The sequence below is a fragment of the Peromyscus maniculatus genome, chromosome 1 (genome assembly GCF_049852395.1).
Source record: "Peromyscus maniculatus bairdii isolate BWxNUB_F1_BW_parent chromosome 1, HU_Pman_BW_mat_3.1, whole genome shotgun sequence".
Lineage (NCBI taxonomy): Eukaryota > Metazoa > Chordata > Mammalia > Rodentia > Cricetidae > Peromyscus > Peromyscus maniculatus.
In genome coordinates, this window is record NC_134852.1 from 135,816,863 (window position 1) to 135,844,424 (window position 27,562).

Below are 27,562 nucleotides of genomic sequence, written 5' to 3' on the forward strand. Positions count from 1 at the left end.
ACATGCTTAGCACACGAGGCCTGAGTTCAGTGACAGCCCAAAATAATTGTCTTCACATAAAATGATTCACTTTTGTTGTTTGGCCTTCTGAGACAGGCTAGCATTGAACTTAAGATCCATCTGTCTCAGCCTCCACGTGCTAGGATAATAGATACATCTTGTTTTCTGCACTTCTGTCACATTCAAAAACATAATTCAGCTGGGCAGTGGTGGTGCACACCTTTAATCCCAGCACTCGGGAGGCAGAGGCAGGTGGAGTGCTGAGTTAGAGGGTCAGCCTGGTCTTCAAAACAGATGCCAGGACTGTTACACAGAGAAACCCTATCTCAAAAAAGCACAAAATAAAACAAACAAAAACCATACATCAGACCAGAAGGCGGGGTGGGGGTGGTGGGGGGTGGACAAAGCCAACAAGATAGAGTTGGGTAGGAAAGACCTGATTAGTTAAGACCTGAAAAAGAAGTGCTGAAATCCAGCTGAGGAGGAGGAGCCACAGCCATGGGTGGGCAGAGCAGCCTCAGCGCCCCAGGCCTTCCGCTGCGACCATCACTGTTGTTGTTTGGCTCTTAATTGGAAGACTTGTGTTTTCCGAAAATGCACATCAAACTTTCCCTGGTCTGTCTCTACTCCATGTTGGGTGTTGTGACAGTTCAGCTGCGTCTCCTGTTTCCTGAGGCCCAACAGCACACGATGGAGCCGCACCAAGCCCAGGAGAGTAGACCTGCTGTAAACCTTTTTACAGCCTTGTAAACGGGGCCTTGGCTGAGTCACCTTCTCTGGAGCCCCATTTCCTTTTCCAACAGGAAGGAATGGATTAAGTATTCCCTCTTCCTGCCGTCTCTGAACTTGAGGCTCCTAGGTTGTAGAAGAACACCTCATATTCCAAACTTTATGTCAGCAGAGAAGGCATGCTATTCAGGGCTGCTCACCCTGGCGGTCGTCCTATAGGTCACTGGCGGGTAGACACCCCCCACTCCCAGACCCCAGCTCTGTCTTGTTGCCCAGTACGCTTCTGGACTTCATTGGGTTTTGATTTTTTCAAACAGAGCCTCACCATGTAACTCTGGCTGTCCTGGAACTCACTGTGTAGACCAGGCTGGCCTCCAACTCAGAGGTCGGTCCTCCTGCCCATCCTCCTGAGGGCTGAGATTAAAGGTGTGTGCATGCCCAGCTGTGTTTTTGGACCTTAGAAAACTGCCTGGCCCAGTTAGTATGCAAACAAGTCTTTGCTAAGCAAGGGAATTGAATAATTGAGTGATTGGGTCAGTGAGAGGAAGAAGGGTACGGCACAAGTGTTCACGAGGCACACTGCCACATCGCCACATCACCTTGGTGTAATTTGGGGGTGATATTTTCTAAGCCCTGAACAAGGACACCTAAAATGGTAAAGAGGGGGCAGCAAATGGCCCAGCAGTAGAGGCAACTGCCAGAGTGTGAGTCCTCGGGCCTAAATGGTAGAGGGCAAGAACTGACTCATGCATTGTTGTTCTTTGACCTCCACACACATGCCAGGCTATGTGTGCATCCCTCACTCCCACATGTACACAGATGGGTGAATGAATGTAATGAACTTTGTTTCAAAAACTTGAAAGGAATTTTTGTCCTACTTAGCGTAGAGTAGACAGTGGGGAATTGGGATAGGTGTTCTAAATTTAAAGTCTATTAAATCATGTGACTCTAAATCAAGGCATGGAAGAAGTAGGGGGACTGCCGAGGACGGCCATAGTTAGCCATCACCATAAAATGTGAGGCCCTATGGAGTTAAACTTTCTCGGTTTTTAACTGAAGCCAGGTAGCTGATGAGAGGTATGTTTAATTTTGTAAAATTTTTATTTTTATGTATATGGGTGTTTTGCCCGCATGTTATTATATCTGTGCAACACATATGTGCAGCACCCTCAGAGACCAGAAGAGGGTATTGGATCCCCTGGAACTGGAGTTCTAGACAATTGTGAGCAGCCATGTGGGTGCTGGGAATTGAACCCAGGGTCCTCTGAAAGAGCAGCCAATGCTCTTAATCACTGAGTCACTGCTCCAACCCCAGATACCTTCCATTTTTAATGTTGATAATTAATTCATAATTTCCCATACTCCAAACAAAACATAGCTACTGGCCAAATTTGGCCCCTGCAACACCAACTTCTAACTTCCAGTTTAGACTGAAAACTTGATAGTCTGGTGAAAGAGGAGGACTTTCTCCTTCCGACTAGCACTAGAATTAGCCTCTGTGCTACCCAGGACCATTAAGGCAGCCAGAGATGCCCAGCCAGCCAGCTCAGAATGAAGCACAGACTGGCCCTTAGTAGGCCATGAGCCAGTGGGGCAGCCGCAGGAGGCCAGCAGAGCAGGGCTGGTGCAGTGCTGAGCATGAATGATGCATGCACATGCACACAATGCTGAGCAGGCACTAATGGAGCATCCAGAAGGGGCCACGTGGCCACCCAGCACCCCATACAGGCTTATGCAAATGAAGCTGCCAGATGGAATGTGGCTCACTAAAGCAGCTTTTCCAATTTACCAACAATAAAGAGTGACCTCCCAGTCAATAATAGTATAAATGGTCTGGCTTATGCCTCACATGTATAGCCTATTTAGAATTTCTTAAGTATTTTGCATTCTTTTCTGTCATTTTATGTAACTGTTAATGCATAAGTGCTTTCTCACTAAGAAGATTCAAACAATCTAGAAGTAAGCCTGAAAAGGCTCTCTGCTTTTAGCTGGATTGAGTTGGATTGAGCCCTGTGTACCCCACTCAGGCATCTCGTTGTTTGCTCATTTTTTTCTATTTCATGTCATTTTAGCCTTTACTTCTTCCTTCCCTAAACATTTTGGTTTATTTGGTTGTTCAAGCTCCCTGACCGTACTCCTGTTACCCACAAGTTCGTTGTTCACCCACCCTCAGCCTTGTCTCAGCCACTGCTCTGCTGCTGTGAAGCATCACCGTGACTGGGCCAACTCTAATGAAGGAAAGCCTTTAACTGGGGGCTAACCACAGTTTCAGAGGGTTGCTCCATTATCATCACGGCAGGGAGCGTGGCGGCATGCACTGGAGGCACTGGAGCAGTAGCTGAGAGCAACATTCCGGTCCACAGGCTAAGAGAGAGTGTGACCCTGGGCCAGGCTTGGGCTTTTGAAAACCCAAGTGTGCCAGTGACACACTTCAGCTACTGCAACAAGGCCACACTTTCCAATCCTTCTCAAACAGTGCTACTCCCTGGTGACTAAGCATTCAAATCTATGAGCCTGTGGGGGCCATTCTCATTCAAACCACCACAGCCCTGGTTTCTAGGTAAACAGGTTGAGTTACCCCCTAAGCAAAGCTCTGTCTTCACCCCACACACCTCACCATAGTGCTGCTGCTGTCATTTGTTTCTGAAAAACTTAGGGTTTTACAGGAGTGTTCCTCTTCTCAATTTTAAATGTTTCCTAGACATTCTGAGTAAGTAGATTTTATTTTTCTAATTTTGCCTTTCATGTTAATCTCTAATTGGCTGCATTAGTGTCCTGGTTTGGAAGTTACTGGGGTCTGATTTATAGCCACCAATTCATATATATCAAATATCAAATATCCTCTTTGATATTTCAAAAGAATAACTATTCTCTTTTTGGTGTAAAGTTCTCAATATATCTATTAAATTCAATCATGTTATGTGGTGATTTGAATGAAAATGTTCCCCATAGGCTCACGTATTTGAACACTTGGTCCCAGTTGGTGGCACTGTCTGGGAAGACTGTTGAAGGAAGTATGTCACTAGAGTTGGGCTTTGAGAGTTTAAAGACTTGTGTGATTCCTAGTGTCTTCTCTCTCTCTGTCTCTCTGTCTCTTTCTCTGTCTCTGTCTCTGTCTCTCTGTCTTTCTCTCTCTCTCTTTCTCTGCTTCATGTTAGTGGTCAAGATGTGAGCTCTCAGCTAGCTGTTCCAGCTGCTTTGCTACTGGCTGCCATACCTCTGCCGCAATGGTCATGAACTCTTCTTATTCCTCTGGAACCTTAACCCAAATAAACCTTTCCTATAGAAGTTGTCTTGGTCATGGTGCTTTCTCACAGCAATAGAAAATGATTACTGCAGATTGTCAATAGTGTCATTTAACTTGCTAAGTCTTCAAAGTCTAGTCTTCAACTGCCCACATCAGAACATCCAGACTGTTATTCAAAATGTGAGCTCTGAGCCTGCTCCCCAAAACCAAGTAAAAAGCTCGGTGTCACCACTAGGGAGGCAGAGGCAAGGAGATCTGTGAGGCTTCCTGGCCAGCCAGGCTAATCAGTGAGCTGGCTCCAGGTTCAGTGAGAGAGCCTGCTCAGAGGGAAGGTGGAGAGTGATTAAGGAAGATGCTCAGAACTGACCCCAGACCTACCCACCTGCACATGTGCACACAAGTCCACATATCCTCTCCCCACTTCCCCCATCTCATCTCACATGCCTAGAGATTCAGAGTACAATCTGGAGGAGGATGAAGTTTGTTCGTGGTGCTGAGGTTGGACTTGGGGCCTCAAGCACACAAGGCAAGCAAGCACTCTACTGCTCAGCTGCAGCCCCAGCCCAGCATTTGCATCTTGAATAAACCTTCCTAGGAATGCTCATTAACCAGCTCCTGCCATAAGTCTCTGCTGTTGGTTTGTTTCATCAGGCTGATTTTCATGGATGTGTCCATTTTCTTACATCTCTTTAGCTTTGCCTTGTCTGTTAAATTCTTATCTTTTTGTCTATGGTGGTGTCAAGATGATTCTTCATGGAGTGGACCTTTTTTCTATATGAATACATCAGTGTCAGTGTCTTTGCCCATTAAAGGTCAGTAAGAGGACTTGAGAGATGGCTCATTAGTTAAGAGCATTGACTGCTCTTGTAGAAGACCTGGGCTCAATTACCAACACCCACATGGCAGCTCACAACTGTCTGTAACTCCAGTCCCAGGGGATCTAATGCCACCTTCTGGCTTCCACAGGCACTGCATACATGTGGTGCACAGACATATATGCAGGCAAACACCCATATATTTAAACATTTAAAAATGAAGAAAACCAGAGTAGTTGAGGCTGCTCCATCTTAGTGTTTATCCTCTAGATCTTGATTTGGACAATATTATCTAGACCTCTCCACCCAGTAGATTTTGTGTGGTGCTTTTCTTTTGGTCTTTGGGGCACTGTATTCTTATGAAGTCACTTGGCATGATTTCTAGCATACTTAATTAGTCACCCTTTGGTGCTCTTCCTGACTTAATTTATCTTTCTAGAAATGTTAATGGTGAAATTAAAAGTTGTAAGATTGCTTGCTGCTTCTTTTTCATGGTTGAGTTCCCCATACGTCTCTGTGGGGATGACAGTCTCCCAGCTTCTGAAGTCGGCTTCTGCCTCTCCTGTCGATCTCTCTTTTCTTGGGTAATAGTTCTTTCTTAAATTAAATTAATCCAGTTTGGTGCCTGTCTTACAAAGGGCTGAGTCACCAGAGTGTCTGTCCCTTCTTGGTTGTCCTGTTACTTTTTCCTGTGCTATTTGGTGCCTCCTGACATCAGGGGAGGGGAACAGGGCATGAGATTGGCTACAACATGCTCTTTATAAGCTGGGGACCTTGGCTTCTCCTCCAAATGGCGAACTCCCTGTCGAATTTGGATCGGTTTCTTTTTGGAGTGTGCTCTGCTGTCCTGCCCTTAAGTCCACAAGTTGACTTCACATGCACTCTACACAGACAGACAGACAGACAGACAGACACACACACACACACGCACGCACGCACGCACGCACGCACACATACATGCATGCACGCACTACAGAGTGGGCCCTAAAGTTGGGATAAAAGTCATGTGCGATGAGCAGTTTGTGACTTGAGAGCCCCTTGGCTGTGGGGAAAGGTCTCTAATCAAATGGCTGTCTTGTTGCCCAATCTCGAGTCCCATGAGAACAGGAGCTTCATCTATCCTGTCCATCTCTTCCTTGCCTTTATCAGCTGTGTCTACTTATGAGAGACAGATATTTTCAGCAAAAATAGTAATTTTTTTATTTGTTTATTTATTTGTATGTGGATGTGCACATGTGTGGAGGGCAAAGGAAAACTTTATAGGAATGGGCTCTTCTTACCATGTGGTTCTGGGAATTGACCTCATTAGGTCATCAGACTAGTACAAGCATCTTTGCCCTTTGAGCCATCTGTCTGGCCCCAATTCTTAATTTTAAAAGTTATATTTCTGTATGTAGGTATGTGTATGTGCACTCATGCATGCGCACTTGTGCGTTCTTGTGCTATATGCTACAGTGGAGGTCAGAGATAATGTGTGCAAATTATTTCTCTCCTTCTACCATGTGGGGTCTGGGGATCAAAGTCATCAGGCTTGGTGGCGATTACTTTTGCCTACTGAGTCACCTCACTGACCCAAAAAATACTTCTTAAATAAATGAATGAATAAAAATGACAACCAATCAATCAACCAACCAGTGCAAGATAAAAAGTCTTTTGGGCCCAGGAGGTTTGTGTGAATGAACTTAGACCCACTTCATTCTGCTTTCTAAAGATGGTCCAGGGAGTAACGCTCCATCCACTAATGCTCAACATGTGCTGTCTTAGCCTTAGAAAAGACTTAAGGGAGGCTCATGGATTCAGAAGTGTCATTCCACCAAAGCAGAGTGGACTGGCTTAGTTGGTGGCAGCACGAAAGGCTGTGCACATGGAAACAGACTAGGAAGCGAAAGTGCTGAAGCCAGGGCCAGGCTACCAAGCCCTCCCAAAGCTTCTACCGATTCTCCAAGTAGCATCAACTAGGGACCAAGGGCTCAAGTCACAGTCTTGTGTGAGACATTTCACATCCAAACCATAACATACTTGAAGACAGGTACTAGCTCCTTGCAGCTTTGTGTCAAAGGTCACCAGTTCCCTGCTGATCAATGACAGTGGTCACCCAGCACACCCAGTTCTTCTGGAGACATCTGCTGAGTTGGTACCCTAGCCTTGGACTCAGCCAGTCATTATCTGAACACTGGCTCTGCCGTTACCAGCTGTGTGACCCTGGGCTTGTCCTTCATCCCACTGAGCCAAAATGATGCCATTCACTGCAGCAGGGTGTCAGAGAGCTGAAATGAGGCACAGAGAGTTTAGCTAGTGCCTGGTGTGGCTGTTACTGATGCCATGGATATTGTCATTGTGAGACCTTGGCATTTGATAGTCACCCAGTTTTACTCTTAGCCCAGAGGAGAGAGAAGGCTTGTGGACAGATCCTGGACTCCTGGCCATTAAACTATGGCTACATTTAATAGTGGTTTCTATAGCCATGCCTCCCATCTTCAGCATCCAGTCCCTTACCCCTCCTAGCTACCATGGGAGGGCGTTTTTTGTGCTCGGTTATGAGCTCAGTTCCTGTGATGTCTGCACCCTGGCCTCCACATGGAAGACTTTGGTTCCTGAACTTAGCATTTGAAACACTGAACACTGAAATTGAATATAATCAAGTTTTAAAGCGAAGTATAAAGTGTGTTTTCCCAGAGAAGATTCTGGGTGACAGCTTCAAAGCCCCTTATAGATCCCACAGCAGGGCACCGCTTTGAAGTGCCGGCAGATTGGCTTTCAAAGTCACCATCCCAGCCAAGGTCCCACTCTGCGCAGATGGAAAGGTTCTGAACGGTTCTTTCTAGAGAGAATGCTGCTTCTTAGCTCAGCTCCCCTTGCTTCTGGAACATATGGTTTCAGATCACATGAGCATCTCAGGTTTCTCGGGTCACTCACCTCCTGCAGGCAAATGGAGTCTTTTTCTTAGTGAAAAAAGTACAGCCAAGTAGAATCTAGGCGCACTCTCTTTCTCTCCTCTGTGTGTGTGTTTATATACTTGTAAATACTGTTTGTTCTCTACATTTACATTGACTTATGGAAGAAAAAGAAAGCAGGTTGAATCAGGGATTCTTGAAATTCACTTTCTTTGTCATGAGAAATACTAGTTCATAAACGATCCATAAGCTTAATAAATGATGAACAGACATTGAGCCTTGGGAATTACCATTTGCTTTACTTTCTGCTAGCTCCCTCAGCATACTGTGTGTTCCAGTGAGGGCAGAGGTCTTGTCTCCTTGTTTCTACTGTGACTAGCCATCAGCACAGCAACCCAGCAAGCATGGGCACATGCTTGGTAAGACTCTGATTCATAAAACCAAGAGCTGGGACTGTAGCTCAGTGGTGGAGTACTAACCTGCCAGGTGCACAGTCCTGGGTTTTATCCCCAATGTTTAAACACACACACACACACACACACACACACACACACACACACACACACACTCACACTCACACTACAGAGTGGGCCCTAAAGTTAAGGCACAAGCAATGTGCTATGAAGAAACACACACACACACACACACACACACACACACACACACACACACACACACACTACAGAGTGGGCCCAAAAGTTAAGGCACAAGCAATGTGCTATGAACAGTTTGTGACCTGGAAGCTATTGGGCGGCCGGGGATCTCTTAGGAATGGCTCTCTTCCTTATTGATGGAGAGCTACCTCATTATGTTCCTGTTGGTGGGCCATGTTGAATGTACTAGAATCAGTCTTTTCTCTGGGTTTCCTAGAAGGAATAAGAACTGGGGGCTAAGCAAAATTTCCACTTCTGCCACTTAATCACTGTGAGAAGTTATACAAGCTGAAGGGCTCTGTTCTTTAGAGATTCCCATAAATACAGGGCTACAGTCACCTGCCTGGAACTGGCAGTGGATGGAGCTTCACTCTGCTTTGGATATCAGTGGGGACAGAGTGGGATTTCAAGGACAGTGGTAGGACTCACTCTCCTGTTGGCTCCCATTTCTTCATTGTAAAAGTAACTGGAGTTGGACCGTGGTGGCTCATGCCTTCAATCTCAGCACTCAGGAGGCAGAGGCAGGCCGATCTCTGAGTTTGAGGCTAGCCTGGTTTGCAGAGCTAGTTCCAGGACAGCCAGGGCTGTTACACAGAGAAACACTGTCTCAAAAAATAAAATAAAATAACTGGGCCAAAATATAGGGGTTCCTGAACAAAGAATGCTTTTCCTAGGAACTTAAGCTTACCCCCTTGAGAGTTTTTACCAAGTTCAAGTGATCACGGGGCTTCAGGTTTTTTGTCTGACCGGGTTATTGTGAAAATCAAATGAGAAGGACCTGAGTGTTGTACAGAGCTCAGAGCATTATTTTGCTGTAAAAGACTGAGTTGAAGCTAATGCTGCCATTTAACAGCAGGCCACCCAGGAACTCATGTTTCCCTGGAGAGAAAGAGTAAATCTGTTGACCTCCAACTGCCCACCACAGCCAGACTTTGATGACATGAGCTAGGACCTCAGCGTGTAGCTCCCACGAGCTCTGCACAGAGCTCTGCGTGGCATTATCTTTTGGACACCAGTGGTGAAGGTGTGCTTGCTCCAACACAGGACTTTTTGACCTCAACACTGTGGACACTGCGACCAGATCATTCTTTGAAGTCAACGTTGTCCGCTGCCTTCCAGCAAGTCCAGCAGCATCGTTGCTGGCTCTCACCTACTAGCTGTCAGGAGCACTCTCTCAATACATGTTGTGATTAAAATGGCTCTAGTCACTGCCAAGAGTACTCTTGTTAGGGAAAACTATGCCCAGTTCAGACCACGGCTTTATTATCACAGTGCAGTGTATCAGGGACATGGTAAGTCAAATGATGGAGGTCAAAGTGTGGCTCAGAGGAGTAAATTAATTTGGTAAGGGTCCTGTCATTGATGTCACCTCCTCTAAGGTGTGTCGGTGTGTCCCGTCCCTGCTAAGTCACCATCCGGGCTTCCATGTAATTTACTCATTCAGCGAGTATTTATCAAGCTCCACTGTGCTCCAGACAGTAGTGCAGTTGCTAAGTAACCAGCCCGGTGCTGATACAGGGTGGGACAGTAGGAGAAGGAACTGGAAAAGACACAAATTCATATTGTGCTCCTGCTGCTGCTGCTGCTGCTGCAGCTTCCCTTTGCCTTAGCAGCTTTCCTGACAGTGCTGGGAGTCAGGGATTCCGACTCACTGTCATCAGCCTGAACTCAAGGTGTTAGCAGGCCTGTGTTTCTTCTGCAGGCTCCAGGAAAGAATCTGGGTCCTAGAGGCGCCTGCTTTGCGTGGCCCCATCCTCCCCATCCAGAGCCACCACCCTAGCATCTCCTCTCCTTCCTGATGTCTGCTTCCATTCTTAGATCTTGCTGATGTTGCTCTTCCTGTGTCTCTATGATTGCCCCATAATTCCCTCAGGCCTGCCTTGGTGATCTCAGCAAATCCTTACTTTCGTCTGGGAAGGTCCTTTGCCATAGAAGGGCACATGTTGACAGGTCCCAGGGAACATTTTGGGAACTTTTATTAAGTCTACTATTATCTGTTCTCTGCCCCTCCCCCCCCCCCGCCCCCGTCAACAAGATTCACACCTATTTTACCTGTGGAACATCAGGCATAGGCACTGAGACAAGAGGAAGACGAACCCTCCGACTCAAGCAATTTCAAGAGTCCAGGCCTGGGAGTAATTCTCTGTGTCTGCCCTCCACCCTCTCAGCCCCGGGCACAGTCCTCAGGGCCTTGCTTCCTCAGGGAAGACGACATGTGTTTGCGGATGAGTCTCTCTCGTAGACAGAGCACTCTGAGAGCCTTTTTTCATTTGGTCTTTCATGCTCCTGTTCCATTCCAGCTTGAGTGTTTCTGGCAGCTGGACATTCTCAGAAACCACATGGGTTACTATGGGTGTCTGTAGGATTCCCTCCATTAGATGCTCCTTTTCCTACCTAGTCTTTCCTGGATAATCCTCTCTCTGCTAAGGTGGCCCAAGGAATCCACAAACCACAGGGGAGATCTCGCCATTCCCTTGGTTTTCTCTCCAGGACATGCTTTCCTGACAGCCGGGGCTCCTAGTGTTAGCTGCTTCTACTAGCTGAGAAGAAAATGAGCCCTTGGTTCCCCTCCCCTGGCAGTTCTTCCCTCAGCTCTGTCTCCTGCCTCTTGCCTTTTGCTCAGCAGCTAGAGAAAAGCAGACCTTCAACTTATCACTTAGCAATCTGTCCAGATTTTAATTACCCAGGTTCAACACTGACAAGCTCTGTGTGCTATGGAACCCCAGGACATAGTTGCCTCAGAATTTTCTACAGGGCAGGATCCCTTTCTTCCAGCTGATTGTCCCTCATTTCCAGAGCCCATGCCAAGGGCAGCTCTCACATCCAGGTTTCCATCATCAGTCAGTTTGAGTTTTCCCACTTATTTTAAATACACATGCAATAAATTTTAATGATAATAACGGACTAACCTCTGAAAGCAAATCCCAACTGAATGTTTCCTCTTACAAGAGCTGCCTTGGTCATCGTGTCTCTTCACAGCAATAGGACAGTGATGAGACAGTACCAGAAGCGCCGCTCCTTCATGTCCCTCTGACCTTTGTTTTACCATCTTCCAAGCAACACCAGCACCTTGGCTGAGATGCTGCTGGGCATTGGGTGGAGTCATTCTTTGGTTCAGAATGTCTGTTTTCACACAAGTCCTTACCTTTCATGTCTCCTGGGCTCTCTGCAGGAGCTGAGAAAAGGTCTGGGACTCAGCACAAACCTCCAGACGCAGGAGGATGGCTCCAGTGACGAGTACGACTCTATTGAGGAAGACGTCCTCTCTGAGACCGAGACTGAGGACCTCATACTGCCGGGCCATACCAGCAATGAGTTTCCTCTTCCCAGCCAGGACACAGTACAGAAGGATGTCCCCAAGGACAAGGAGCTGGAAGGCCGGCCTCCCCAGGGCATAGACACCCTTGTGGTGATGGAGTTTAACCCAGCTTTTAAAAGTGAGCTCTTCTCATGAGCTTTTTTTGGCCTCGAGTGTCTCTGTATCTAGTCCTAGGACTCAGTGTTCCACTGTGTTTGGAAACTCAGCTCGAGTGAATTCCACACCAGGGGAAAACAGCTGGGCCCTGTGTGCTGAGAGGGAAAGGCACCCAGTGGCTTCCAAAGACCATGGGCCTTCCCATGGGAACCTTCTCCGGTGTATTGTGGAAACTTTAGTGGCATTTGCATTTCACTGGCTGATGCAGAAGGGACTAGTTATTGCCTTGGATAACTGTAAAGGCCAGGGCTGGGGTAGGGTCATTGCCCTGCCCTCCCCTCCCCTCCCCTCTCCTCCCCTCCCCTCCCCTCCCCTCCCCTCCCCTCCCGACTGCCCTCTACTTCTCTTTTCTTCTGCCCTCTTTCCCCCTCTCCTCTCTCCTATTGCTCCCCCTCTTCTGTCAGATTTCCCTTGGGTTAGTTCCACTCTGAGGCAGCTTTCAGGCAATCAGAGGCACAGTTGCCTTCACAGGAGACATGGGCCTTATAGGTCACTAGGAAGTCAGCTTCTCTTTCCCGAAAGTCCTAGGTTTGGCCCTCAAATCACAGTAGCAAGTCTACCACAGGTCACTGCCATCTCAGAGCTAATCTCTTGGGCTGACCATAGGACTGAGGGATGTGGTTGCCTCCACCCATTCACGTGCAGGAGAGGTATGGCTAAGGAGAACCGGAGGGAGTAAGAAGGAAGCCAGGCAGGCGGAAACAGCTGCTGTCCACCTGAGGAGGTTTTTCAGAAAACAGCCTTGGAGAGCTGAGGGAACACTGCTGGGGCAGGGCTGGAGTGGGGGGACACCTGCCTGAAGGTGACCTCTGACAGTTACAGCAAGATGCTAGTGGGGTGCGGTTGGGCTGCTGGAGCAGGAGTTGTCGGGCAGCCTTCCCAACAGAGGTAGTGCTGGTCTGGCGCTGGACCAGCAGGCACAGGGGCTCCAAGGGGGCGAGGCTTGGTGTGCAGAAGCACAGGAAAAAGGTCAGTGTGGCCGGAACCCACTGAGTGTGAGCAGGGAGTGACAGTGAACACCTTATGCTTGGATGGTCTCCTCCTAGGCTTGCTTGTTTCTCAGGCCATGATGTCCCCAAGTACAGGGACCAAACACTGTCCCTGCCTTTGGAGTCTTGAGGTGTTTTTTCATCTGCCCTTGGTCCCCCTCCCTACAATTGTCCTGTGTGTGACTTTCATGTCAAGTTCGGACATGCTAGTTATACATTTTCCCATATACATAAGATACAGAAATGTGTTCAGGGCTGGGCCTGGGGCTCAGAGTGGAACCCTTGCCTACCATGCCTGACACCCTGGTCCTGGATTCTATCCCCAGCACCACATATACACAAGTTCATAAAGACCACCTGCCACCTGGCATCATAAGTCACCTGTGTGCCCCTAGTGCGAAGGGCTTTTTTGGAAACATTGCTCTGAAGAGGGTAGGTTTGGCAGCAGTCTGAACCTCTAGCCAGGACGGGCATCAGCTCCCAAGCCTTCATCAAGCCTTTGCATGTGCTGTTCCCACATCTGGTGGCCCTTGTAATATGCTAGTTACCCACAAGATCTCTCTCCATCATCACCATGTGTACCTTTGCCAGCCTGTCCTCTGGCTGCATGCTTCGTGACTTCTGTCTGCATCCTGTTTTCTCATCTCTTCAGCCGTCCTTTTCTCCAGCTAGACTATGAGCCCCTGAGGACTGCGAATGCATTTTACCATGCCCCTTCATCTCCAAGATGCCCTTGCTGGCACCATTACTTGCACCAATTAAAGCCAGCGCCTCATTGGCTTGCCAACCACCCTAACTTTCTGAGCAATTGCCTCACCGTGGTTGCTGTCTCTGTGTGTGCACACACTGTTAGTAAAGGCCTCTACTGTCTGGAAATGTTAGACACTGAAACCTGTGTCTGTTCCAAAGCATCTCATTTATTTATCATTGCTGTCTACAGATTCCCATAATCCCCTACCAGCAAGGTTCCTGGTACAGAAGAGTTCGATAAATATTTGTTGAGTGAATAAGTGAGCAAATGATAAACAAATGTCTGAGAGGAATGCCCTGTTCTCCCTATGCTCAGTGGCTGACAGAATCCGTTGTTTCCCCACAGGTAACAAAATGGAGAGGGTTTTATCTGCTAAGCGGAAGGACAATGCTGAAGTCTTCATCCCCAGCAAACCAGAGTCAGTCCTGAATCCACAGCCTCCCCCTGTGTTCCCAGATCAGGAGAAGGCCTGCTCCAGTAAGAGTTGGGGGCCTTGAATGAGTTGGGGGTGTGGTGAGGTGGATACTCCCAGTGGGCACCACGATGAAGGTCTTGCTTCTTCCTTACCCTCCTTGGAGGGCTGAACTGACCTTGAGTCACTTGCTACAGTTTTTTTCTAGTGCTCATTAAAGTGTTACTATTATTAATATTATTTAAATTACTTTTTCCAGTAATTTAAATTACTGGGTGTGGAACCTATATTTCATTTCCTGTTCCTGTGATAAAGTATCCAGACAAAACAACTTAGGGGGAGGGGCTTATTTAGCTCACAGCTCTAGGTTATGGTCCCATTGTGGCAGGGAACTCAAGGCAGGAATTTGAAGCAGCTAGTCACATCATAGTCAAAAGCAGAGAACAAATGCATGCATGCTTGCACTCAGCTTGCTTTCTCCTTTTTTATACAGTCTAGAACCCAAACCCAGGGAAGGGTGCCACCCGCTTCTAGGCTGGGTCTTCACATATCAATTAACATAATCAAGATAATCACTCACAGACATGCCCAGCCTGACCTAGACTGTCCCTCATTGAGGACGACTGTCAGATTGACAATTAAAAGGAAGCATCATAGAACCCAAGACCTCATACTTCCCCAACCACAGTCCATACCCCAGCCCTGACAGATGTTAATGCTGCTCATAGTTAATATGAACACCTTTAAAAGATAAACCATATTTAAACTAAAGTCATTGTGCACACTGAATTCGTTTGCAGGGCTCCCTGAACAAAGTGCCACCCACAGTTGCTTACACAAGGCAAGGTGTTGACAGGGACATCCTCCACAGGTGCAGGGAAGGTTGCTTCAGGCTCCCTGCCATCTTCTGTAGCTCTGTGGCTGTGACAGAATGACCCATGCTCACGACACTCTCCCGTATGTGTCTCTGTGTCCACACTTAGCAGTTCTGTAGACGCCAGTCACGGTGCTTCCACCTTCTGGCCACATTTTAGCTGCTTCATTTGCAGAGACCCTTTTTCCTAAGGAAGACGCATCCATATACACTGGGACTAGGACTCAGTGGGTGTGTGTCTGTGTGTATGTGTGTATGTTGCTGGTGACTAAACCCAGGGTCTTGCACATAATAGGCAAGTGCCACTGAGCCACACTACCAACCCATCAATATCTTCTCAGGAGATATGATTCAAGATTCAACTCAGCTGTCACTTTGACAGAGCCTAATTAACAAATTAACTAATTCATAATAGCTTTCCCTCTCAAGTTTAGCCATGGTTTAACAGATTGAGGAGATGGAGATGAGGGAAAGGGGAAATGATAGCAGGAAGTGAGAAGGAGCCCAGGGATGGATGATAGGTGCCTGGAGGTGAACATGGTCCTGGTTCCATGGCAAAGAAACACACAAACACACAGGAATCCACATATCACCAAGTCGTCTATAGGAAATCTGATTATCCACGGTTTCTGGGAATTGTTCCATAGATGCTGTTTGAGATGGAGCCCTCACTTTGAACAGCTTCTCAGTATTAAAGGTGGTTTTGTGACAGGCTGTTCAGTACCTGGCTCCTCTAGCAACCAAATATCTCAAGTTTGATAGATGAGGTGAAAGTGGAAAGCTGGCCTTGTCACCACAGTGTCCTAGGTACAGTTGGATCACAGTGGCCAAAGCTGTCTTCAGAAGCCAGCAGACTGATGAGCAGGCCAGCCATAGATGGCTTTGCAGACAGTGCCACAGTGTATGCAGCATCTCTCAGTAGACCCCAAGAATCTCACTCTAGGATGAGGAATCGTGGTCTCAGATGAAGCACTTGGCTTTGTTGTGGGGTATAGGTTACAGGGCAAGTGTATTTCAAACCATAGAACTAGGCAGAGAGAGCTGGAACGTTCACACCACTAAAGGTACAAGGAACCAAAGACATGCTGAGAGGACACTGAAGCCAGCACCCCATTCTCCCGCAGAACCTGAGGGTGGGCTGCTCCTGCGTGTTACCCGCGTTTGGGTGGGTGGTTGTGGTTTGGGTGTGTAAAAGACTTCTCACGGTTTCCCTCGCAAACGAGCCTTCCACTGTTACTGTCGTCTCTCGTCTCTTGTGCCGTCTTAGAGCTGCTCGGTCTCTTTTGGCTAGTGTTTATGACCTGTATCTTTATTTCATTCTTTTCCTTTCAAACTTCCTACATCTCTGTATTAAGGTTTGCTTTTTTGTAAGCAGGATGCAATTGGTTTTTATTTTTATCCTCCAACAATCTGTGTGTTTTAATGGGAGCACTTAGTCCATTTACATTTAATGTAATTGCTGATATATTTGCATTTAAACCTGCAATCTTATTATCTGTTTTTTATTTGCTTTGCCTGTTTCATATCCCTCTTTCTTCCCTCTCTTGCCTTCTTTTGAGCCAATTGCCTTGTATTATTCCTCTTTCCCTTCTCTATTAGATTGTTAGTTATACATTCTTTTATTCTTTTACTCATTACTAGAGATTGCAATGTGCATTCTTGACTTATTAGCATCTACTTTAAATTAGCACATTTACCGCTTCTAATTCAGCAGAAAGACCTCCAGCTCTAAATGTTTGTTCCCCTCCCATTTTAAATGCTATTGGTATTAATTTTAACTCCTTGCAGGTTTTAAATCTCATTAGGCATTGTTTTTGTTGTTCTATGCAGTCAGTAGTAAGTTTGAGGCATCTGCACTGTTGACCTTTCCACACCCCTCCCCCTGGCTGTTTCCAGGTCACTCACACTAGGACTGCCCTTCCCTTGAGTCTATCACAAGCCATGCTCAGCTTCCAGCCTGTAGTAGCTCTTCTCAGCATCATGAACACCTTGAGCAGGAGGCCTCTCAGGTGTGTTCGCCTCTGCCTGCCTGCTCCTGGCCCTGTACTATTTACTTCACAGTCCCTTCCTTCCCCATAGGGACATGCCTTCACATCAATTCCTTTTGACAAACCAACTTCTGTAATGCTCAGGCCAGGTTTTCTAATTTTGCTTCAGTGAACGGTGGTTACATTAATTAGTCTGCCATTCTAGGATGGTAACCCATTGCCTGTACTCTCTACAGCTTTGTTTCTCCTCTTACCCCCTTGTCTTTGGCCAAGCCCATCCCACTGAGCTTGTGTCCATTAAACACACATTTAACATGGAGCACCGTTCTCCTCGCTCCGTGTCACGGTACCTGCTTCTCACTCCTGGCCTGTATTGCTCCAGTGTCTATCTGTAAGCTTTCTAAAACTCATGGAATCTCTTCACAGAGACCTCTTGTCTTCTGGAAGGTGGGTGAAAATTTGCCTCTGGTGCAGGAAGTTTACTGTCCCTTTTTCAGGATCTAGGGAAGTGATATGTAGGAGACACTTTTCCCAGATAAGCCACCAGCTGCAGAAATACAGTAACACCATCAGCGTGAGTCGAGTTAGAGGATGCTGACAGCCCTGTAGTTAGTGTTCCTGTCCAAACACCTGCAGCACAAGTACCATATGTCAAAGTCCAGAGTCTCATAAAATTCCAGTCAGTCCTCATTAACAGCGAGTGATAAAAATTCATACTGTCTGGGTATGCTAGTACACACCTGCAACCTTAGTACCTGAGAAATGGAGGCAAGAGGATCAGGTGTTCAAGGTCAGACCCAGCTACATAGTGAGTTTGAGACTAGCCTGGGCTACATGATATTCTATCTCAAAAAGAAGAAAAAAAATCAAACAGACTTAAGTAACAAAGGGTATTAATTGAAGGTTCACCATAGACACAAAAAGCCCACATCTGTGGGTGGGGTCTTAGGCCTGTGAGGTCCAGGTGCTCACACTGTTATCAGAAAGGCATTTCTTCTGAACTTAGGTGTATTTTCCTCAGATCAAGTGGTTGTCAAACTTGGACTTGTCTCAGAATGGTTGAGCCCAGTCCCTACTATCTGACTCAGTGGATCTAAACACCTAAGCATTTGTTCCCAAGAGTTCTTGGGTGCCTCTGAGGTTGCTGGTGAAGAAACTCACTGTGGGAACCACTTCTCATTCACAAGCAGGCAGGCATTTTACTGGTGGCCAGAGATAGCCCAGGGACTCCAGGCTCCCTTTTTCTCTGCTCTGCAAGCCTGAAGGGTGGGGGAAAGAATGCTCCTTTCCTAATAATCACAGTGTGAGTTCGAGTCCTGTGTTTCCTGGCCCAGGCTGCAGCCTCTGTGGACAGGGAGAAATGATCAGGCCTACCCAGTCTGAGAAGCGTGCAGAAAGGGTGCTTCTCTGAATGACACCATGGGTGCTGTGAAGGTCCTGTGTGAGGACAGCAGAAGCAGCTGCATGCTCCTGCCACAGGGGAGCCAGCACACAGGCCATTGTGCTGAAGCAGCTGTGGCTGCAGCCCTGTTCTGACAGAGATGACTTAAGGAAAGCAGGATTTAATTTGGCTCAAGGTCTCAGAAGGTTTATTCCCTGGTCACTTGGATTGTGTTTCCTGGTCTGTCCTAAGGGAGAACATCATGGTGGCCAGAGTGTGCCAGGGAACAACTTCTTCATGGTAGACAGGCAGTAGAGGAAAACGGAATACAGGAAGAGGCCAGTGCAAAGTTTAGGCCCCAGGGATGTGTCTCTAAGAATCTACCCCATTCAACTAGGCCCTACCCCTAATGCCATCATATTTCTATCAAGAAATAATCTGTTCATTGGTTAGAACTCTAAAGGTCTAGACTTGCTGGGAAACCCTCACAGACACGTAGAGGCGTGTTTCACTAATCTCCCAGACAGTTCTTAAGCTAATCAAGGTGGACGATTAAGATTAAGCATCATATGCTTACACAAGAAAATGCATGTCACTGGGTCTATCTGGTAAAACTCAGATCACCAGCTGTTCCTGGTATTTTGGTTCTTAGAGCAGTGTATTAATAAGGGTTCTCTAGAGCACTGGTTCTCAATCTGTGGATCACGATGCCTTTGGGGTCACATGACCCTTTCACAGGGCTTATATATCAGATAAATCAGATATTTACATTAAAATTCTTAACAGTAGCAAAATGTAATGGTCTGAATAGGGAATGTCCTGTTGGTCACATTTGTAGAATGATTGGTCTGCAACTGGTGGTACTGTTTTGAGAGGTTCTGGAGACTGGCAAGCAGGACCCAGCTGAAGGAAGTAGGTCTCTGGGGACATGCCTAGACAGAAACCTTGCCATGGCCCTTTCCTCCCTCCCTGCTCCTCACCTGCCATGAGGTTGACAGCTCCCTTCTCCCTGTCCTGCCGCCAGGGTGCTCTCTCTGCCTTCTGAGGGCCTGGAATCGGCAGGCCGAGGGCAGTGGGTGGAAGCGCCGAGGTCTTCCCTCCTCTTGTTTCCATAAAGTAACCATTTGATCATGACAATGAGGGAGTGGACTAATCCAGCATCTCTCTGCAGTTCTTTAAAAGAAACAGTGGAACTCCCATAGCATGTAGCCCACCCACGTTTCACTGTTGCAGATTTCACTGTGGGTTGCTGGTTTGTGATCAGTACAATGGGTGCTTACTGATCTCACATTTCATCTTTGCCACTGCAGTGGGTTCCTGGGTGACCCTCTAAGACCCTGGAATGGAGTCAGAGGCAGTTTTGCTGGGGTTCTGAATTAGAGCTTGTTAAGGCGCAGCTGGGAGAGAGGCGGGTCACCTTGTGGTAGGTTCTTTGTGATGTGTTGGATTCATGGCTAATCTCCTGGACAACACGCCTTTAGTTTTTAGCTAAGAGAAGAAAGCCAAGCAGCAGGGAAGCAAAGGGAATGGAGTTACTGGAAGAGGGATGGTTCTCCATCCAAAAAGAGCAGTTTGGGATAAATTAAAATGTGCAATTTGGCTTTTGCTAGTGGCTCAGATTTACAGAGTGAATAAATCCACTATTCCCTGGACCCGGTGTGAGAATAAATTCACCATCGTGTGACATTCAGGCCAGTGCTGGTGCAAGTGAGAGATGAGGGCGTCAAAAAGAGTTAAAAGGTGGTTGCGGTGGGGGGGAGCACACAGAAAGGTGGTGGCCATCAGCAGTGTGACTTGGAGGTCTCCGTATCCGGGGAAGGCAGCAGCGGAACAGCATGGGTGGTAGAACCGCAGAGCCAACTATTCCTAACGGTGACAACTTCATACCCACCTTCTTAGCATAAGACTGCTAGAAGGGCACCAACAGCACCCATGGTCGCGCTATGGGAGAGTGTGCCAAAGCCGTCACGTGGACAGAACTGGCCCCTTTCCCACAAAAGTCAAGCATTGTGCTGGGTGGTTGAGGCTACTGTGCCCCTTGTCCTGGAGGCCATGCTGTGGACTTCCCAGCTGTCTCTGGGCCACTGTTCCAGTGCAGCCCCAGAACTCGGAGTCCAATGTCTACAAACTAGCAGTCAAAAGCCAAGGGTCACCATGCAGCTCTTTGGGCACTGATTTTTGAGGGTTGTGGGCAGGGGAGAGGTGGGTATAGTTAAGGACTGTCAGTGTTTTGGAGTCTGCTGTCCTGGCCAGCCTCCTGTCAACTGGACATTTTCTGATGCTCTTTGAGCTCTGTACATGGTCCTAGCTCCTTATGCACAAGACCATCTGGAGGGTCTGCAGCAGGTGTGGGCTTTTCAGCTGCACTTTACTAGCTAGAGATTGTATGCCATTCATAAACACTGAGATTTACAGGGTTTGAGACTGAGTTTTCCCCACCCATTCATTTGACAGAAGTTAGAATGCCAGAGACAGACATGCAGCAGTAAACAAGATAGGGATGGCCTCAAAGAGTAACTAAGGCCCATGGGGTCCCTCAGGAACCCAGCTGCAAGCTCCCTAGACGTCTATCGACCATTTTTAACCTTGCTACCCCATTCCAGCCCCCTGATCATTCTTCAGCATGACAAGCTCGGCCTTCCTTAGGGCCTTAGCACCTGCCACTCCTTGGTCTGCAGCAGCCTCCTGGTGTTGGTAGTCATGGACTTATTGCCTCCAGCCTCCTCTCAGATGTCCTCTTCCCTGACTTCATCTTGAGTGATAGATATGTCCGCTTCCATCATGTCCAGCCTTTTCCTCTGTGCCTACTCCATATCTGTCCCAGCCCTGTGACTGTAAGGCCAGGGAAGGCTGTCCCACCTGCTGCCATTCCCTTGCACCCAGAGCAGTGTCTCCTTCAACTAGGAAAGGCCACAGTATGGTGCAGGTCAGGAGCCTGCCACTCTGCACCCCTCACCAGGCTGGGAGCCCATTCCTGCCTCAGCCACCCTGGAATCAGAGTGAGTTTGTGGTTAGTATCTCCAGCAGAGAAGTCCAACCACTGCCTCCAGCTTCCTCCTTCCTTGTTTCCTGGCTCATGGCCGTTTTAGGTACACAAGCCCTTCTGTACCAAGTGTGGTCCTCACCACCCTCTTACCCACCTGGATTCCCATAACGTTAAGGATTCCACATTCCAGCCATATGTATGTATATGTACAGGTACATGTATGTATGTATGTATATGTATATATAATTTATCTCCGTGAGGAGCACAGTCCCTGTGGAGAATGCTGACTGGCATTAAGAAACACACCTATTCCAGGCACGTGACTTGGCAGGCAGCATCATTGCCCAGTGCCTGCCTCAGGTCCCAGGCATTTGCAGTGACTCTGACAAATACCTGAAAGGAACATTTGAGAAGCAGGGAGGCTTTTTGTCCACATCTTCAAAGGTTTCAGTCCCTGCTCTCTTGGCTTCATTGGATGGCCCCTCTTTAAGGTGGGACAGCATGGCAGAAAGGGTGGAGTAGAGCAGAGCTGCTGACCTCATGGTGACCAGGGTCCAGGCACAGTAGCAGATACATGTAATCCTCTGGGAGGCTGAGGAGTGTGACAAGTTCTGGGCCAGCTTGGGTTGTATGGTGAGACCTTGTCTCAACAAACAAATCAAGATAGGGCTCAAAGATGAGATACACCTTTCAAAGGCTCTCCCTAGCAACCTACTTCTCCACCTTCCTCAGTGGCACTTCCCGAGTCCATTCAGATTTTTCATAGAGGGCTGGCAAGATGGCTCCGCAGGTGAGGGAGCCTGATGCCAACCCTGACAACCTGAATCCAATCCCCAGCCCCACATGGTGGAAGGAGAGAACCAAATTGTCCTCCACAGTGGACATCATCTCTACAGTGCACACACACACACACACACACACACACACACACACACACACACACACATACACACACTACACACACGTATGCCCATACATACATAAGTCATTCAGTCACTATGTAAATAATTAAAATAAAGAAAAATGTAAAATAAAATCTGTTGGAATATGTTCATGATCTGACCCCTGGGGATGCCCTCATGAACACTCACTCTCTGGGTGCTTCTCAGTGCAGTCCCATCCACAGTCAAGGTCAGTAGCACACTGGCTATCCTGGAAACCAGCCCAGGGAGCTGCATGTCTGGGGACCTGGGAACACAGGGCCACTGAGGAGGGCAGGTATCGTTGTATTCACCATGCAGTAATTGAACAGTATAGAGCTGATCTAGGGTGTAATACATGGTGGTCACCTTGGGGTAGTGAGGATTGCCGTCTCCTCAGACATCACCATTTCTGTGGCAGGAACCTTTAAGTTCTCCTCAAACTCTGGAAATGTCTGGTTAACTGCTGTGGACTGAATCACCCCACTGTGCCATGAAACATTAGAGCCAGTCCCCAGATCTTACTGTACCTCATCCTCATTACCCAGCCTCTTTGTATCTTCTCTGTATTCTCTTGTCCCCTGGCAACCGCTAGGGACTTTTCTCCTCAATTCCGTGTTGCTGTGTGGTTTCGTCCCTGCTAGCGAATGAGAATGTGATACTTCTTGCTGTGCCTGGCTTATGTCACTTAACAGAGCACCCTCTGGTTCCATCCACGGTCCTGCAAATGACAGGAGCCCAACCTCGTTACCACCGAGTGCTCCTCCACTGCATGCGTACGGCATATTCAAAAGATTAGTCGGCCACAAACACCTCGGTTGACTTAACTTTCTCCAATTGTACTGCAATAAACATGGATAGTCGGGTAATTAGTATTCTCTCTCTCTCTCTCTCTCTCTCTCTCACACACACACACACACACACACACACACACACACACACACACGCACACACACACAGACAGCCATTGGTTGACTTAACTTTCTCCAATTGTACTGCAATAAACATGGATAGTCGGGTAATTAGTATTCTCTCTCTCTCTCTCTCTCTCTCTCTCTCTCTCTCTCTCACACACACACACACACACACACACACACACACACACACACACACACAGCCATTCTAACTGAGGTCCATAGCTTTTGATCTGCATTTGCTTAGTGTTTAGGTGTGGTTGATCGTTTGTTACATACTTGTTAGCCCTTTGACGAGTCTTTTTTAAAGTAGATTTTGATGTTCTCTTTTTTTTCCCCCTGAGGTTGTCTTTTATTACTTTTAATTCTGTGTGAGTATGTGCACATGAGTTCAGGTGCCCATAGAGGCTCTGGCCTGAAGCTAAAGTTACAGGTGGTTGAGAGCCACCTGATTCGGTGGCTGGGAATTGGGTGAGGTCCCCAGGTTGAGCAGTACGTGCTTTTAATCACTGAGTCATTTCTCCAGCCCTGTCGATTCTTTTAGAAGCATTTATTCAGGTCTTCAGCCATTTGTTTTGTTGTGGGGGTGGTTTTTGTTTAGTTGTGTGAGACCAGGCACCTTAACACTTTGGCTCCTAGGCTTAAACAATCCTCCACCTCAGCCTTCTAAACTGTACCTCCACACCTAGTTTATGTCCCATTTTTAAAAAAAAATATTTATTTTTATTTATATGTGTCTGTCAGTGTCTGCCTGTCTGTCTGTGCATGTGTTCCTATGTCCATAGAGGCCAGAAGAAGGTGTGAAGGTGTCATTTCTCTTGGAGCTTGAGTTACAGATGGTTTTGAGGTACCTAGTATGGTTACTGGGAACTGAACTCGGATCCTCTGGAAGAGCAGCAGTCACTCTTAACCACTGAACCATCTCTCCAGTCCCAAGTCCAATTTTTCAGCATTTTAATCAGCATTTTACTTATTTTTTGTATGTGTGTGTTTATGCATGTGGGTGTATGATTTTGTGTGTGCACATTGCACATGTGTATGCATGCTTGTGGAAGCCAGGGTACAGTAGCCTTGGTTGTCATATTATTCCTCATGTCCTGTTTTGAGTCAGGGTCTCTCATTGGCCTTCATCTCCCAAGCAGGGTAGGCCGGCTGGCCAGCAAGCCCCAGGGATCCACAAGTCTCTACCCCCCAGCGCTGGGTTTGCAATCTGGTACCACCTGGTCATTTTTTCATGTGGACTCCAGGAATGGAACTTGGGTCCTTGTGCTTTTACATGACAAGCATTTAGCTGATTGAGCCATGAATTTAAAGGAATTTTTTTTTGTTTGCTTGTTTTTGTTGTTGTTGTTTTGGTTTGGTTTGGTTGGTTGGTTGTTTTGGTGATGGGAATGATATTGTCTCTGAAGGTTGCTTTGGTCAGTGTGGATGTTTTACCAATAAGAGTTCTTCCAGCCGTGAGCATCTAGCGCCACCCTCACGCTCATTCAGATACAGTGTTCTGATGAGAGCGTGGCAGGAGAATTGAGGGCCCAGGCAAGAAGCTAATCAGCATCGCCCAGTGTCTGCAAAGGGCAGGAGTGTAGAAGGGCACTTTTCCTCAGCAAGTTTGTACCCGGTCACAGCTGCCCTGGTGTCCATGAGGGGCTGCTTTCTGTCTCCTTTGCCAGTCATCAAAACAGTGACTGGCACAGCCTTTGTTATCTAGAGGGGCTTATAGTGTGTATAGGGTGTAGGGGTTATATACAAACATGGTGCCTTTTATGTGAGAAACTTGAGCATCCTGGGATCTTGGTACCTGTGGTCTTCTGGAATCAATCCCCTGTGGATCAGGGAGACTGAGGAATGACTCTCTTTGTTTATTCCTTAAACTCTTGGTAATAAGTTATAGAGAGCGTTCCCCTTTGCACTCAACACTGCAGCATGGATTTCCTAAGCACAAGCATGTTAGTTGTATAATACCACCGTCCACTCATAAACTTTGGAGTATTTAGCATTAGTATAAAACTGTTATCTAAGCCACAGGCTGTATTCAGATTTCTTTCCTCGCCACAATAACAGCTTTCCCCTATTTCTTTGTGTATACGTACATGTGTGCATGCCCATGCAGGTGCATGTGGTGGCCAGAGGTTAGCACTGGGTATCTTCCTCCATAGCATCGCTACCTTAGTTTTTGAAGTAGGGTCTCTCACTAAACCTGGAACTCACCATTTCAGCTAGACTGGCAAGCCAGCAAGCCTATTAGAATCCTTTTGTTTCCATTCCTAGAATTGGGGTAGATCTTACATGACTTTGCCCAGCTTTTTACATGGCTGGGATATGAACTCAGGTGTTCAGGTGTGTGTGTGTGTGTGTGTGTGTGTGTGTGTGTGTGTGTGTGTGTGTGTGTACGCACATGAGTGTTTTACTGGCCCCAGTCCTGAGGTGTCCATTGCAGCTGCTTATTGTGCCTGCCTGGGTACTTGTAATCTGGAACAGTTCTCCAGGCTTTCATCATCCCTCAAGACCTTGACATTTTTAAGGGGGCTGGCCAGTTCTTTTACAGAGTGTCCCTCAGTAAGAGCTATTGAATTTCGAGCTGTTTTCTGAGAACACAAGCTGAAGAACATCTCTGCTTTCTTTCTACAGGACCTGGCAGCCGGAGAGACAGACCCTTGTCAGCAACCCGAAAAGCACATGCAGCCGAGGATCGAGAGGAAGATGCCTCGGCCGTGCTGAAAGCCATCCAAGTGGAAAATGCAGCTCTGCAACAGGTGTTTCTCGGCCAAGAGCCTGAGCTAGCCAGCCCTCCACAGCAGGTACGAGCACTTGTGTGTGTGGGGGGGGGGCGGGGGTGGGTGGGTAAGGAGGGCCTGGGGCACACAAGGCCAGGCAAGCCCTCTCTGACCACAGACTCTGCATTTCGCCTATTTATGGACAGCTGCTCTCCACCTGTCCAGGGTCCCGCTTCAGCCACCATTTTGCAGCTTCTGGGTTATTTCTGACAGCCAAGCACTAACCTGTGAATCACTGATCATTTTCCTGCAAATTTGGGATGGCTTAGGCCTATGCTACAAGATGCCAGGCCAGCGTGTGGCTGAATAGGCAGTAAACTGTGGCTCTCCTGAAGCTGGTCCCAGAACATGAGCCACAGGGTCCCTGTTGTTCCCCCGGCCTACTTTCCTCACTTGGGTAACTGCTCAGACCTCCAGGAACAACTTAGAACAACCTCCAGGAACAACTGTCAATGGTGGGGTGGAGCAGAGGCCTTGGAAGCTGCAGCCTTACATACTCCTCAGTATTCGCAGTCTCTGGCTCTGCTGCTGAGACCCTTAGCCTGTCCCACTTGAGGCTCATGGTGACCCCACAATAGGCAGTGTCCTCTGCCTGGATTATAGATGTGGTCAACTGGGGCTACATCTTTGTAAGGTCAGCCTGGCTGCCAGCTCACATTCTTGTCCATGCTGCTCTGTGCTCTCCGTCTGGAGGTGGTTCTTCTGGTTGGTGAGAAGAACCTTTGGCATATCTTCCCAGAGGTTTTGCCCAGTCTGTTGGGGAAGTGTGGAAAGGGCCCTGCTTCTCTGCCTTCCTTGTCTGGGAGGAATGCACAGTAATGGCTTCATCCCTACATACATCATCTGATGTGGTCTTTGCAGGATACCGAGGAACCACTAGCAAAATCATGGCCCAGTCTGCTGAAGGCCAAGGAGGACAACCCAGAGGTCAGTGTGAGGCTGAGCTCAACCAAGTTGGACATGCATATAACACCCTCACCTCGCAAACACACAGCCTTGAAAATCCCCAGCCATTTCCCTTCCACGGTCCCAGGAGCTCCTCTCTGCAACCTGAGCACTGGCCTTCTACCCATTTCACAGCTGTGCAAGTTGGAACTTGAGTGGCTTGGCCAAATTTGCAAATTGAAGCTGGAGCCCAGCCAGGCCTGGTGACCCACTTCCTCCTTCCATTTCTGTTTCTCAATGAGATAGCACCAAAGTAGATCTTAGTGTTGAGAATAAAAAAGTTCTGTCTATCTGTCCAGGCCAGTCAGGCATCTCATAAAGGATGTGAATTAATAAAGCACCCAGGAAATGTCTTCATCACATTCAGGTGCTCCCAGTGTTCTGGATACAGAGGTGGCCCAGATAGTCTACCTATGGCTGCAAGGAGCTTGTAGGTACATCAGTGGAGCCTATAGACAGATGGGGACAGAGTGCCCGGGAGTGAGCCATGCTTGTTCTGACAAGTGGAAGGTGAGCCGGCAACAGCTGGAGGTGACCATGAGCTAGCTACGTTAAGGACCAGAAAGAAGCCCAGTGTTGTGTGTGGGGTGGGCGACATGCAAAGGGTGCCAGCACCCCAGAGTCCCCAATTGAGTTTCTTTCTTTCCTAATTGCCTGTGCCCTACTAGATAGGCCATCTTGGGAACTAGCCAGTCAGCATTTCTGACTGCCTTGGGATCCAGGGTTCCTGAGTAGCCTGACCCCTGACCCTCACAAGGTTCTAACTACGACAGTCACCTGTAGACAGACATCCCATCCCATTCCATTTTAGATGG

General features: G+C 47.7%; 1 protein-coding gene across 7 annotated transcripts in view; it reads left to right on the forward strand.

The window, feature by feature from the left end:
* The window catches only part of Katnip (katanin interacting protein), a 173,879-nt gene that overhangs the window by 84,112 nt on the left and 62,205 nt on the right, over nt 1-27,562 (forward strand). For 6 of the 7 annotated variants that reach the window (XM_042283313.2, XM_042283309.2, XM_076551986.1 and 3 more), the window contains 4 exons: nt 11,511-11,775; nt 13,899-14,030; nt 25,657-25,826; nt 26,664-26,729. In XM_042283313.2, the coding sequence (XP_042139247.1) occupies nt 11,511-11,775; nt 13,899-14,030; nt 25,657-25,826; nt 26,664-26,729 (633 nt within the window). The remainder of the gene's footprint in view (nt 1-11,510; nt 11,776-13,898; nt 14,031-25,656; nt 25,827-26,663; nt 26,730-27,562) is intronic. The other variant, XM_076552018.1, reaches the window with a different exon arrangement.